The sequence below is a fragment of the Megalobrama amblycephala genome, linkage group LG12, assembly GCF_018812025.1.
Source record: "Megalobrama amblycephala isolate DHTTF-2021 linkage group LG12, ASM1881202v1, whole genome shotgun sequence".
Classification (NCBI taxonomy): domain Eukaryota; kingdom Metazoa; phylum Chordata; class Actinopteri; order Cypriniformes; family Xenocyprididae; genus Megalobrama; species Megalobrama amblycephala.
Genome location: NC_063055.1, coordinates 18440366 through 18454098, shown reverse-complemented (window position 1 = coordinate 18454098; position 13733 = coordinate 18440366). Strand labels below are relative to the sequence as shown.

The 13733-nt window shown below is 36.6% G+C and overlaps 1 protein-coding gene across 2 annotated transcripts in view; it reads right to left on the bottom strand.

The window, feature by feature from the left end:
• adgrd1 (adhesion G protein-coupled receptor D1) overlaps positions 1–13733 on the bottom strand; it is a 64650-nt gene that overhangs the window by 33142 nt on the left and 17775 nt on the right. For both annotated transcript variants that reach the window (XM_048209661.1, XM_048209660.1), the window contains 4 exons: positions 13592–13718; positions 10779–10886; positions 6817–6892; positions 3366–3507 (listed from right to left, as the gene is read on the bottom strand). In XM_048209661.1, coding sequence (XP_048065618.1) covers positions 3366–3507; positions 6817–6892; positions 10779–10886; positions 13592–13718 — 453 coding nt within the window. The remainder of the gene's footprint in view (positions 1–3365; positions 3508–6816; positions 6893–10778; positions 10887–13591; positions 13719–13733) is intronic.

Below are 13733 nucleotides of genomic sequence, written 5' to 3'. Positions count from 1 at the left end.
GATGAAAATGTCCTGGTTTTCATTGTTTTTCATTGGGCCATTAAATTGACCGGTGTTACGAGATTTTCAGTTTCTGAGATTTTCGGTTTCCGAAGGCGGAGCATACATTAATATAAATGAGTTTTGCAGACATGCGCGATTGCACGTGCAAATATTAGTTCACATTGTATCTCAAAACATTAGTGGATTTTTCCATAAAGGTAACTATATTCTCAGCGTCGTGGCTGACTTATGCCTAAATTACAGTTGTTTACTACTTCTAGGTAACAGTTTATAATGTTTTTATTAGTATGCACGATTTGTGCAGTCATCTGTAAATAACAGATACTTCGTGTAACAGCAGAACAACCTTCAGCTATCGTCTACAATGAGTTCAGCTCGTTGTGCTCTTCCTTTGTACCTTGCGATGTAACAGCTGATAAGCCTATATAAATTTCTTTATAACTTTCATGCTTATTTGTTAAGCAACAAAAAACTGCTGGGAAAGATCAGCTCTACAGCAAAATATAAATGGGCAAACAAGGAGGATGAGGAAGAAAAACAGGATGAAGAGGAAAAGAAGGATGAAGAAGAAAACTAAAGATATAGATATTTTTTGTTAGTTAGCTTTTGTAAGTTTGTGAGAGCTATTTTTGTTAAATTTGGATTGCTAATATAGCAGAGGTATTTTTTTTTTTTAGGTATTTATTTATTTTTCTAATACAGAAGAGGCATTATTTATATCATTATTTAATTCGCTATTTTTGAAACTTGTCATAAAACTTGGTCATGGACAGCATTTTGTAATATAACAATTTTCTATCCGTACAGAGGAGGCATAGGCCTACTTTAAATGTATTGAAATTATAAGGCATCTTTGAGTAAACTTCGAGTATAATTTGAGTATCTCATTGCTGGGCTGAGTGTCCTGGTTTTCGGTAATCAAAATATGGTCATTCAAACTATGACCTAAGGAAATTAAAATGTCTGAGTGTCAATTTTCCTAATGTGTAGTAGGGATGTGCAAAATTACATATTTTCAATTCATACTAGTCATTGTAATTTCAGAACATTTATTCAACTGATCAGTCTTTAGGACGCTGTGGACGCTGTATATATTTTAATTGGACTCTGCACAAGCATTTGCATCTGCATTTGAGTTGTGTTTCTGGCTTTACTCTTTTAGTAGGTTCCTTTCATTTAGCATAATGATCTTTGTCCAAAGACACACACATTTCCATCACTAAACATCACTGAAATAATCATCTCTCTTACAAGACCATAAAAAGCCAGCAAAACAAATGTTTGTCTCTATAGTTACACGCATGCCGGCATGGTTTTGATTTGGAAGGCATTAAAAAGAACAATGAAAAAAGAAACGACTGCTTATTTGAATAGGTTTAAACATTTTTCTTTGATGTGATTAAACTGTATATGAGTTTATTCATTGAAAAAGTTTAGCAGATCTTATGTAATGGTAAAAACCACAGCGAGCTGTCAAATGTGGGTTAGCTGATGGATAATGCGTGTAACGTGGTGTGTGAAATCCAATGCTATGGTGAACTCCTCACTGTTTAGTTTTTTGTTTTTTTAACAGCAAATACCCTCCCAAAACATGCTGTATTGGTTAACTTGTCTACATGCCATCTGTATCCATTTTTGATGGGTTTCCCATGGAAATTTGGCAGACGGATGCATCCTCGACTGAGTCGTACCATCTGCGCACACAGGCCAAACAAGCTCCTTGTTAAACCAAATCATCTTTCCCTTCTCAAAAGACCTCAAGGCTTATGATTCCAGCGTTCTGAACCACTTTTCTTTTGGCGAAGTACTCTCGCCGTTTCAGAACTGAAGAAAAAAAAAGAAAAAGAAAAAAAAAAGAGTGCGAGGGATGATGCAAACCAAAATGGATTTCCATGGTTAGTCCTGACAAGTCTGAACTCTGGGGTTCTTCTGTAACACGGCTCACCAAAAGCAAAACCACAAACACAGCAGCATAAAAAAAATAATAAAAAAAGAAAAGGTCTTTGAAAGTTTTCCTCCAACACATTAAGAATAATTCTGTTCTGTTTAAAGGGTACATAACACACACAGTATCCGCCAATCTCATGTTAATCTTGAGTACATATAGAGTAGTTTTGCATCCTTCATATCTCCGAAAAGTCTTTAGTTTTATCATATTTATAAAAGACAGATACGCTGTGCTGACTCTTTCTAAAAAAAGCCGAGCTTCTGGAGGCATGCCGTGGGCAGAGCTAAAGAGTCATGAGCACGTGCAGCTTTTGCGTAGCTATCGTCTGCAAGTTGCGACATCAATATAAATAAAAAGGGAACAAAAACATGTGTGTTGTTTGTGCAGTTTTGACTCATGACTGGGATCTATCGCTGGGACTCAGTCTCAAATGATCTGCAAATCCAGCGTTGAACTGGGACTTGTTTACAAAACATTCGTCACCGAAATTCCGGGAACAAACAAACATACGTGCACACTCCGTTGCTGCCCCGGAAAAACAAACTGCATCCACTGTTCCCTTAACGCTGGGATCTTTGGGAAGCTGAAAAAGGTTATCTTTCCCTCACAACGAAAAACACACTTTTTTTGGTGGCATTGTTGAAAAATCTCTTCGTTCGTAACCCGAACGAAGCAAGTTGATGGACGTGCTCTTGCTCTCTCTCTGGGTGATGTGTGCGCACGCTTATCAGGGAGAAGTGCCCATACAAGGAATTCCACCCTTTATGATGTGATACAGGGCCATACTCTAAAAAACTCTTCCAAAACTTATCTGAATCCAGAAGGAGTGTATTTGGCTCCATCATACGTCCAACTCGTGTTTTGAAACTTTGGCCATGTTTAGCATGAGAATGCAACTCTTTAACAGTGTAAATAAGTCAGAATGCATGAAATGAAACCCCCCTTTAAGAAATATAAAGGAATGATTCTGGTTAAACAAAAGTCTCAGAAGAAATCTATGTACCAAACAGAACACAAATGTTAAGAACAGGCTGTCATAAACATCCTTCTATCATCAGGAACTTTACTTTCTACCAGCAGCTCAATGCTGAATCTGCCAGGCCAGACTGGGTTATAAATATTAATTTTTTTTTATGTTAATTGCATTCTGTCTAACCTGATGTGTAGAATGCCAGATGTCGGTGGATGAGTGTGAGCACATTCTTTCAAAATGAGAATAAATGAAATGGTGAACGTTCTGCTTGATCTTAAAGTCATCGTTGTACATATTTTTTTTTCTTGTTACATTAGTCAAGCAAAATAAACTTCTTTAAATATGATAATCTTCCAAACGTACTAAATAGCTGCTATACACACAAATCCTGAATAAACATCAAAATAAACAAAATGAAGTGTTGAATTGCCGTTCTCCTACCAGCTGATGGGTGAGGACGATTCGGATGAGCGGTTCAGTGGACAGGTTGAGTGACAGGGCAGGAGATGGCTCCACCTTCAGAGAAATAAGGTGACTGGCCATCTGGATCTTATGATCTTTATAATCCACCGCCTCATTTATCCTGCAGAGATGGACAGTCAGTTATTAGCCATACCTGAACTACCGTCAACATTCCAGAATAAGCAAAGAAAATTATACTAATGACAGCTATCTGCTAATAACTAATATCACACCAATAATAACAAATAACATAATATTAAGATAATAATAATAATCATATCCAAACAAGCCCAACTCTCACAGGTGGACGGTTCGATGCAAGTAAACACAGCCATGCTGATTTCAGACAAAACTACTGCGATTTTGTTTTTTAAAGAACAGTACAATAAATACGAAGTTACTAACATTTTAGACACAATATTGTCAGTTACGTTTTCTGTTTTTGCTCTGGCAATAAAAATTGTTCCAAACAAAGCCACAGAAGAATCATTATGGCCCGGTTTAGACTAAGCCAGGATTTGGCCTTAGTTCAATTAGGACATTCAAGTAGCTTTTATAAATGTACCCTAGAAAAACACATTACTGGTGTGTGCAAAACAATGGCACTGACATATTTTAAAGGGCACCTATTATGCCCCTTTTTACAAGATGTAATATTGGTCTTGGGTGTCCCCAGAATGTATTTGTGAAGTTTCAGCACAAAATACCCCACAGTTAATTTATTATAACCATTTGAAAATGTCATTTTGGGGGCCTGTTTTAAAAAGAGCTGTTTTGGTGTGTACCACCTTAAATATAAATGAGCTGCATATCCCCGCCCTGCCTTTGGATGAGGGCGTAACTTGCATACCTATGGCAATAAACAGAGGGTAGAAGCAGAATGGCTGAGAGTGAGAGACCCGCTGTTTTGTATGGCATTCAGCCGTACATGTTTGAACCGGAATCAGACCCAGATGATGAAGAGACTCCGGCAGAAGAAACACAATTGAGAATGGAGCAGGACGTCTCTGAATGGTTATTTGATACATTTATGTACTTATAGAGTTTTAATCGCGTCCCCTTTGCAATTATGGATGTGCAACACACACACACACACTGTGATAACGTTCGCGCAATTTTTTGAAACTACAAACACAAATACTGTGATAACGTTTGCTAAGTAAACATACACAGTTTTTAATACAATATCTTTAAAAAATATATATATACGTGTGGATACACACTATACAAACAAGGTTTAAATTATATACACAGACATTCTACGACGACGACAACAACTTTAGACGCATTTGTTATTGAATTGGCTGACATCGACTGAAATGACTATTTGCTCAAAAACATTAAATACACTTACTTCTTCTGGAGGAGACGTTGGATCGCGAACAGTAGGCAACGATCCACACTTGAGGATTAACTTTGAAGCAAGACCTGCTTTGAATTGACCCTCGTTCTCAAAACAGTCAAAAAATGATTCGCGCAAACATAAACGTATTTTGGAATTTTGAGTGGCGCCTTTCCTTCGTAAATAAAATCCATCCACTGCGTTTTCAGTGGCTCTGATGTCGGAAGTAAGTGAAAACTACTATGTTCATTATTACATCCCACAACAGAGCACTTGTGTTTCTTAGGAGACATTACCGGCTGTCGTTGAAACAATGGAGGATGGTTGACCAATCACCGAGGTCGGGGTCTATGCCAAAACCAGATTGTCAATCAAACCACGTGGGTGGGGCTTAGCGCAATTCTACGTCACAGTGAGAGCAATCTTAGAACAGGGCGTTCTGAGACAGTGCTTATGAATTATTGAGATTGTAAAAAAACCACTGGGTGGATTTTTCTCATTCTAGGGTGGTTTTGCTCACACACTGCCAACACACATTTATGGTCAAACACCATGTAAAAGTGAATTTTGCATAATAGGTGCCCTTTAAGATATATCAGAAGAAGTAGCTTTCAGTTAAAACAGCTCAAACATGCATTTTAGTCTAGGACTAGTCTGTGAAATGGGGGTAAGTGTCTCTGAGCAACAGCATCGCTGTTTGTTTAGTTTCTTAAAGAATGAGTATGCACATGGAAATGTGGTACATTCACATTACATTCGTGTTATACAGAATTTACTTTTTGCAATGTAACGGATGCAATGTAAGTGCTTATCCAAAAGAAGTACCTACTCAGAGAGAATGCGATTTTGGAAGCGGGCTCAGTGTTTTTAAATGAATCGGTTGAATTAATGATTCAATGACTCACTCACTTGCTTTCAGTGTTTTTGAATTAATCAGATGAATGAAAAATTAACTCAATATACAGACACTTGTCGCCACCTACAGGTGTAAAGTTGTGGTCACATTTCAGTGAAATTTCACCGGCAAAAAAGATGCATCGTCTATACAGTGCTGCAGCTGTGACGTCAAAACCAGGAAGACTAATTAACCAGTGCTTTGCCAGTCACTCAGGATTTCTCTCTCAGTTTTTTTATAATGGAGTTTTTCAATTTATGAGTAAAATATGGTCTGTGGTAAACATAACTTGACGATACTTGGACATGTTACTTTACAAAGCAAATTTCACACAACCATATCGAATTTTGAAGCTGTTATGTTTATTTATTTTTTAAAAATCGTACATTTCTGATATGAAACTAAATAAGAACGTTTGGTGTGTGAGTCTGTGCAGTTTACGTTGTAGAGCAAAACGTCCAAGTATCGTCAAGTTATGTTTACCACAGTCCCTATTTTACTCAGAAACTGAAAAACCCCATTATAAAAACCCATCTTGAGGGAACCACTGGCGAATTAGTCTTCTGGGTTTTGATGTCAATACTGTCAATAGTGTAATGATGTATGAAGCACTGCTCACACATACTATAGAAGTTACTTTCAAAGCAAGCATCTTTCTGTATGGTCTGGATGGCAAATTTGCATGACCACTTTGAACATAAGCAAAATATGCATGGGGAACTTTTCCGCCTTTACGCAAAACTGCCCAATGTTGGATTCCGACTGAATTGACTGAATTTTGCCCACAAAATTTCACAGTGCATTGATAAATGTGACCACACCTTAATAATGCAACCCACCACTAATATTACCAACAGTATAACCAACAGTAAATATAACATTCATGTTGACTACATATATTTGGGTTCTCAGAAATGTTTAGATGGTAATACAAATATACCCTGCAGCATCTCTCAGCTATTTTACCCAGTGCAGTTACATAAAAAGAGGCCAACTGAGTCCCAGAGTTGTGCTAAATTAAAAAAATTAAGTTAAGTACTGATCATGGCTGTGTTAAGATGAGAAGAGACTGTTATCAGTCGACTTAATGACTGGGAGTATCAGACACAGAGGCCCAGATGAGAGAGAACCACAGTGATAACCTCATGCTCACAAGAACACAATGTACAACAGGAAACACGCACACACTTCACCTTGTTTGTTGAGGGCTGATTTTTTTGTAGTAGTTGTGCATTTTGTGGTAGAAAAGTCCCACGATCGTGGTCTGAGCTGTAGGGGGAAACAGACACAACTATTACTATTCGATCACACATGTATGTGTGTTTTGAAGAATGTGTTGGACTGCCGTTGAAATGCACAGAGAGGATAGTCTCATTATCACAGATGCTGCATGTGCTCCTCTCAGTGAAGCTCTAATGGGAAAGATGTGTGTTCACACACACGCGGGAAGACTGTGATGAGGGTCCACCACGTGTGTGAGGGGGAAATATGTTACACTCTACTTCGAATTTTTTTTTGACCATTAAAAATTAAATACAGAGGGCCATTTCCCTTCAAGTTTAAAAACAACTCCAGTATTATCATGAAAACACAGTCATTAGTATCATTAATTTGTGCAAATAACCTTGTAAAATAATGCTGATAACTGTTGTGGACCATTGGATATGGAAGTATCATTTCATCAGGGTTTGAATTAGGGCCGCACAATTAACTGAATAAATAATTTATATTAAAGGGATAGTTCACTCAAAAATGAAAATTTGATGTTTATTTGCTTACCCCCAGGGCATCCAAGATGTAGGTGACTTTGTTTCTTCAGTAGAACACAAATGATGATTTTTAACTCCAACTGTTGCCGCCTGTCAGCCGTATAATGGGAGTGAATGGGAACTTCTTTTATAAGAGTAAATAAAACCTGCTTAGACAATTCCAAATTAAACCCTGTGGCTCATGACGACACATTGATGTCCTAAGACACAAAACGATCGGTTTGTGTGAGAAATCATTTTTTACATCTAATACACCACTATGTCCAACTGCGTTCAGCACTCACTTAGTGAGGTCTGATCGCGCTCTGACAACGGAAGTGATGTCTCGCGCTTATACTTCAATGAGTGCTAGACATCACTTCCGTTGTCAGAGCGCGTTTCATGTCTTAGGACATCAGTGTGTCGTCACGAGCTGCAGGGTTTAATTTGGATTTGTCTATGCAAGTTTTATTTACTCTTATAAAAGAAGTTCCCATTGACCCACATTATACCACTGACAGACGGCAACGGTTGGAGTTAAAAATCATCATTTGTGTTCTACTGAAGAAACAAAGTCACCTACATCTTGGATGCCCTGGGGGTAAGCAGATAAACATCAAATTTTCATTTTGGGTGAACTATCCCTTTAACATGGGTGTTGCATTAATGGCCAATCATTAATAACAACCAGTGTGAAGCAAACTAACTTACAGATGTATGTTTTATTTTTGTTCACAGGGGCACACTTTCAAATAAAATTTTCCTGATAATTTACTTTTGACAATAAATGCTCATCTTGAACTAGCTCTCTTCTTCTCTATTAGAATTCCGGCAGTGTAGACACTGCTAAGTTTATTACTGCCCTCCACAGGTTAAAGATTGAACTAAATGTTATATACTTGCACTAGCATATTGTATATGACAATTTAGTTCAAACTTTGACCTGTGGAGGGCAGTAATACACTTAGCAGTGTCTACACTGCTGGAATTCAAATAGAGAAGAAGAAGAGAGCTAGTTCAAGACGAGCATTTATGGTTAAAACGTATAAAATTATGTATTATTTAATAATAATGTTATTTAATAAGCTGATCTAAGGAAGGACTGACAGCACAATAAAACACAGTCACATCACAACCACAAACAAATTGTTATTTTACACAAACATTGTTATTTTAGTATTGTGTGTGTGTGTGTTTGTGTGTGTGTATATATATACATATACAGGGTTCCCACACCTTGGTTAACTTAAAATTCAAGGACCTTTCAAGGACTTTCCAGGTCCAATACCCTCCAAATCAAGGACTTAATGTGAGAGGAAGGTTACATCATGTTACCTTGTAAGATACATTGTTTGCATACAACTATGCAAACAATGCATAGTTTTTTACTTTTTTTTTGTCGCTTTTTTTTGCCCATATGACAGAGATCTGATAATCTATTTGTTGTATTTCTGTTGTTCATAAAACTGAAGAATATTCGGTACATCCTATACTGTATTCTAAAATGATCTGATATTATCTTTTGCATGGATTTTATTGAAAAGAGCTTAGGCTCATGTAACCAGAAGTTTTAAGATATATGAATATGCTTTTAAGTTTTTCTTGCCTCATGGGTTTACATCTGTAAAATGTTGAAGTACCATCGTAGTAGCATCGTCATGGCAACGTACAACACAAAGTACCTCACGCGGGAAACACTTAACGTAAGTACTTAACGTAACTTAATGCATAAATGTGCGTAAGTAACGTAAATCAACCAAACTAGTATGCATAGGCCATGAAGTGTTGTTAATTTTTAGTGCTTTTGTTATTTTTTTTTTAAATATTTCTATTTAATTTTTTATATTTTAACCTATTTTTATTTTAGTTTAAGTATTTTTTTTTTACTTCAACGTAATCATATTATATTTACTTGCCAAAGCAACACTTCTAATTTTCATTTGTTTACTTTTTAATTTTTCATCTAATATTTATATTTTATTTTATTTTATTTCAGCTTCATTTCAATTACCAAAAACAATTTTGAATCGTTTTAGTTTAAGTTATTAATAACCATATCAAAGAATAATCAACAATCATGATTTTTTGCTCATTTTAAATAATAATAATAATAATAATAAAAACACCACAGTGTTGCTTGTTTGCAGTTTCGGATTATGTGAAACATGCTGTGGACTTTTACAACTTATTAGTACTTTTACAGGTGTTAATGGACCAAATAAGCAATATCACTGTGTCCCAACTAACTCCTCTGAGTTGGGCTCTAGGCCAATAACCTCACAAACCAAGGGGCAAAATCTCTCTACAAATGTTTTTATTAAGACTAAAAGAAACTTGGCCCAGCGGGATTACACGGCGATTCAATGCGCTCCTTCTCTTGCTGTCTTTAATTGCCGTATAAAAGCTCTGCTTGGTTCTGTTAATGAAGTGTACCATATGTCCGGCTGCACTGGAGAAGCAGTTCAATGGCACGCTAATGCCAGTGCTAGCGTTTATGTGCCATTTCTGATAATAGAGCTTTAATAGTTTATTAAAACTGTTTATAATGAACAGAGCGGGGCTCAGGTTCAGCATTGTGCCAGAGGAGCTGAGGAGAGCTGACCCCAAAACGGTGTCAAACAAACAAAACTTTTAATGTCCTCATAATTACTGCCGCCACATGGGAAACATTGCAACACTCACTCTTGCTCGCATTTATACATTAAAAAAAAAAGGCAAGCGCGTACACTCTTTCTGTTTTTCATGCAAATCTGCTCTAAACTACTCGAAATTATATAATGCTTTCTCCTGGAGGGGCTTGTGTGATTGGCAAGTTTCATTAGAGAGCAGCAGGAAGTCATCAGAGTTGATTGCATTGTTTATTTGTTGTTTATGGCTAAAGAGGACAGACAACAAATAAATGTCCTTCATCCTCCTTATGTGAAAACAATGTGCTCTTTCACTGCAGCTTGAGGCGTATAAAAGCAATGCGATGTGTGTGCGCACATTTACTCATAATCAGGGGTTAAATTGGGTAGGAATGATTCAGAACAAAAACCTTCTATTCAAAAAGAAAAAAAAAATGATTGGCAGTTTGTTTAGCAATCCATTCCATTTCATATGTCTATGCTCCAGTCCAGGTTTTGTTTGTTCCATTATGCACATTATGGTCAAACTTTGGTTTGGTAAGTGGAAAAGCATTAAAGTTTGTTACTTTAAGCAAGATTTATATCATTAGTCAGTGGCGGATCATAGACGGCATAGACAAGCACTGTTCTCTGGTGCGGCACAGGATAACCTGCACTCTGTTCCAGTGAAATCATATCAAACGCACTCTTTCTAGTAATAATCATTCACTAACATAAAGCTGCATGATCAGGACAAGGATCGCCACCAGATCTTAGGGTTTGTGAGACGTGCATACTCACACTGCATTGTAAGGGCCTCTCCTGGTACTGAGATGTAACTCTTCCCTTGTGTGGGGAACCGGTAGCTGGCCAGATTGTAGTTCTGTGGGATCTTCATCAGAGAGTAATCTAGACACATTTGAAAAAAGGTAGGGTCACTGTTCATAGTGAGTATACTGTTGCTTTGTTACTGCATTACTTCCTACTAGAAGGTCAAAAGAACCACAATTTGGTACCAATTCAGTGAAACCGAGTACCGAGTACTGACTGTATTCGGTCCCGGCATGTGCAGCTGGTTTCACATGCATTCTGTTAGCATGCTCTGTGACAAGTGACTTTGCTTTTTGGTGCAATTCTCTGTGAAGTATTAATGTAAACAGTCAACACTGTTTACTACAACTGTATATTAGTTCTGTTGTTTGCAATTTGTTACTTATTTTTATTACAGACTGTTTACATGTCTTGAATAATTGTCTGATTAACTTGACACAATTTTTACTTAATTGAAAAAATACTCAAAAGGCTACATTGCATTGTTTTCATTTAATTTGATAAAAAACAACTTGCATTCATCAAAATGGATTAAACTGATAAAAAGTGACAGTAAAGAAATTTACAGTTTTACAAAAGATTTCTTTTGGTGTTCTTTTGAACTTTCTATTCATCAAAGAATCCTAAAAAAATTGTACTGCAGTTTCTACAAGAATATTTAGCAGCACAACTGTTTTTAACATTGATAATAAGAAGAAATCTTTCGAATCAGTATATTAGAATGATTTCTGAAGGATCATGTGACACTGAAGACTAAAGTAATGATGCTGAAAATTCAGCTTTACCATCACAGAGGTAAATTACATTTTAAAATATATTAAAATGAATAGAAAACACTTATTTTAAATTGTATAATAATACTTCACAATATTACTGTTTTAATGTATTTTTGATCAAATAAATGAACCCCATAAGGAGTTCAAAAACATTAAAAAGTCTTGCCGTCTCCAAAATTCTGAACGATAATGTAGCTTAAAGGGATAGTTCACCCAAAAATGAAATTTCAGTCATTAATTACTCACCCTCATGTTGTTCCAAACCCACAAGACCTTTGTTCATTTTCAAAACACAAATTAAATTTTTTTTTTTTTAAGAAATCCAAGAGTTTTTTTTTATAGTTTTTTAATAGAAAGCAACAAAATTACATTCAAGGTCCAGAAAAGTAGTAAAAACTTTGTTAAAATTGTCCATGTGACTACAATGGTTCAACCTTAATGTTATGAAGCGACGAGAATACTTTTTGTGCGCAAAAACAAAAATAATGACTTTATTCAACAAATTCATCTCTCCCCTATCAGTCTCATATGTAGTTGACGCAGTCAACACAGTTCGGTGCTTCCGACGTATGCGTGTGATGCTGGCGCAGGAGCCGGCCAATACTGAGCTGGCGTTCTGACATAGAACCAGAAAGTGCTGCAACATAAATAGTGTAAGAGAATGACAGGGGAGAGAAGAATGTGTTGAATAAAGTCATTATTTTTGTTTTGTTTTTGCGCACAAAAAGTATTCTTGTCGCTTCATAGCATTAAGTTTGAACCACTGTAGTCACGCTGACTATTTTAACCATGTTTTAACTACATTTCTGGACCTTGAATGTGGCAATTTCATTGCTTTCTATTAAGGGCCGGGGAAGTCTTTTCTCAACATCTTGTTCTTGGGTGAATTATCCTTCTCTCTGTTTCATCTGTGATCTTGTGGTTATTTATGCTTTTTTCACTGAATGTGACAGTGAAGTTCAATAATAGCTCAGGCAACCTGAAAGGTTTTCTCATGTGACCTCTGGTCCTAACACAGTCTTATCAGAGCAAAGGGAGGATCAGAGACAGAAGAGACAGTTGATTGTGAAGCGTGGAGTCTCAGAGGGCATGATTCAGAAATGAACTTCAATGATACTTATTTTGAATTGGCACAGAGCAGATTAAGAGATGTTTCAGTTTGGATCTTAAGAAGACCTCAGATGACCAACACCTATGAAGAGACGGCGCCAACTCCTGCGAGGACTTCAGAAGACGCAATCATCTGGATCAACATGCACATTCCCAAATTTCTATATATCCTAATTATTGTTAATATGTAATTCATTTTTCCAGGAGCTCATTGCTTCTACCTTCAGTTAAACTGCTAACAGTGATTATAAATTAATTGCCTAAATTATTACATTATTTGCTAACTGCATTCTTTAAATTGTAACGTTGACATGCATTCTCTGTAAAGCTGCTTTGAAATGATATGTATCGTGAAAAGCGCTATACAAATAAATGTGAATTGAATTGAACTGAATTATTGCCCATGTCTGATTCATTTCATGTTAAGTCTTTTCAGAAGACATGATAGATGTGCACTTTGCACTATTTAAAATCTTGAACTTCTTCCAACTGTTTCTCATCTATGTTAAATATATATATCATGCCTTGGAATACATTTCAGTCTATTAACTGAATAATTTTTTTGGTAATTCTTAGGAAAATGTATTATAAAAATGTATGGGCAAATGTAACATTTCAACACTCCTAAAAAAATAGGAAAACATAATAGAAAAAACAACTTTTTAAAGTTATGTTTAATGCCTTAAATTCCTTCACTCGGGTCTAATTGATACGCTCACCCTGTGTGCTGCATTCATGCATGTGTATTAGGTAGGCACCCCCCTATGAGCATATTTGGACATACTCCACATACTTCAAGCCAGCCATGTATGTACAGGAAGGGAGGGAGAGTGAATTTCTAAGAATAGATATTCTGGAAACGGGAGTTTGAAGAAGTGTTTTGGAGTGTGTACTGACCTGCCACAGAACTCTTGCCCCCTATGGCCAGAGGAGCCTCTGAGTCTGGGCTGGACCGAAGCTTGGAGGCCATTTGCAGCATCACCTTATCCACAGTCTCTACCAGCCCATTGACCACAGGACTCAACTGCTCACCCCGATA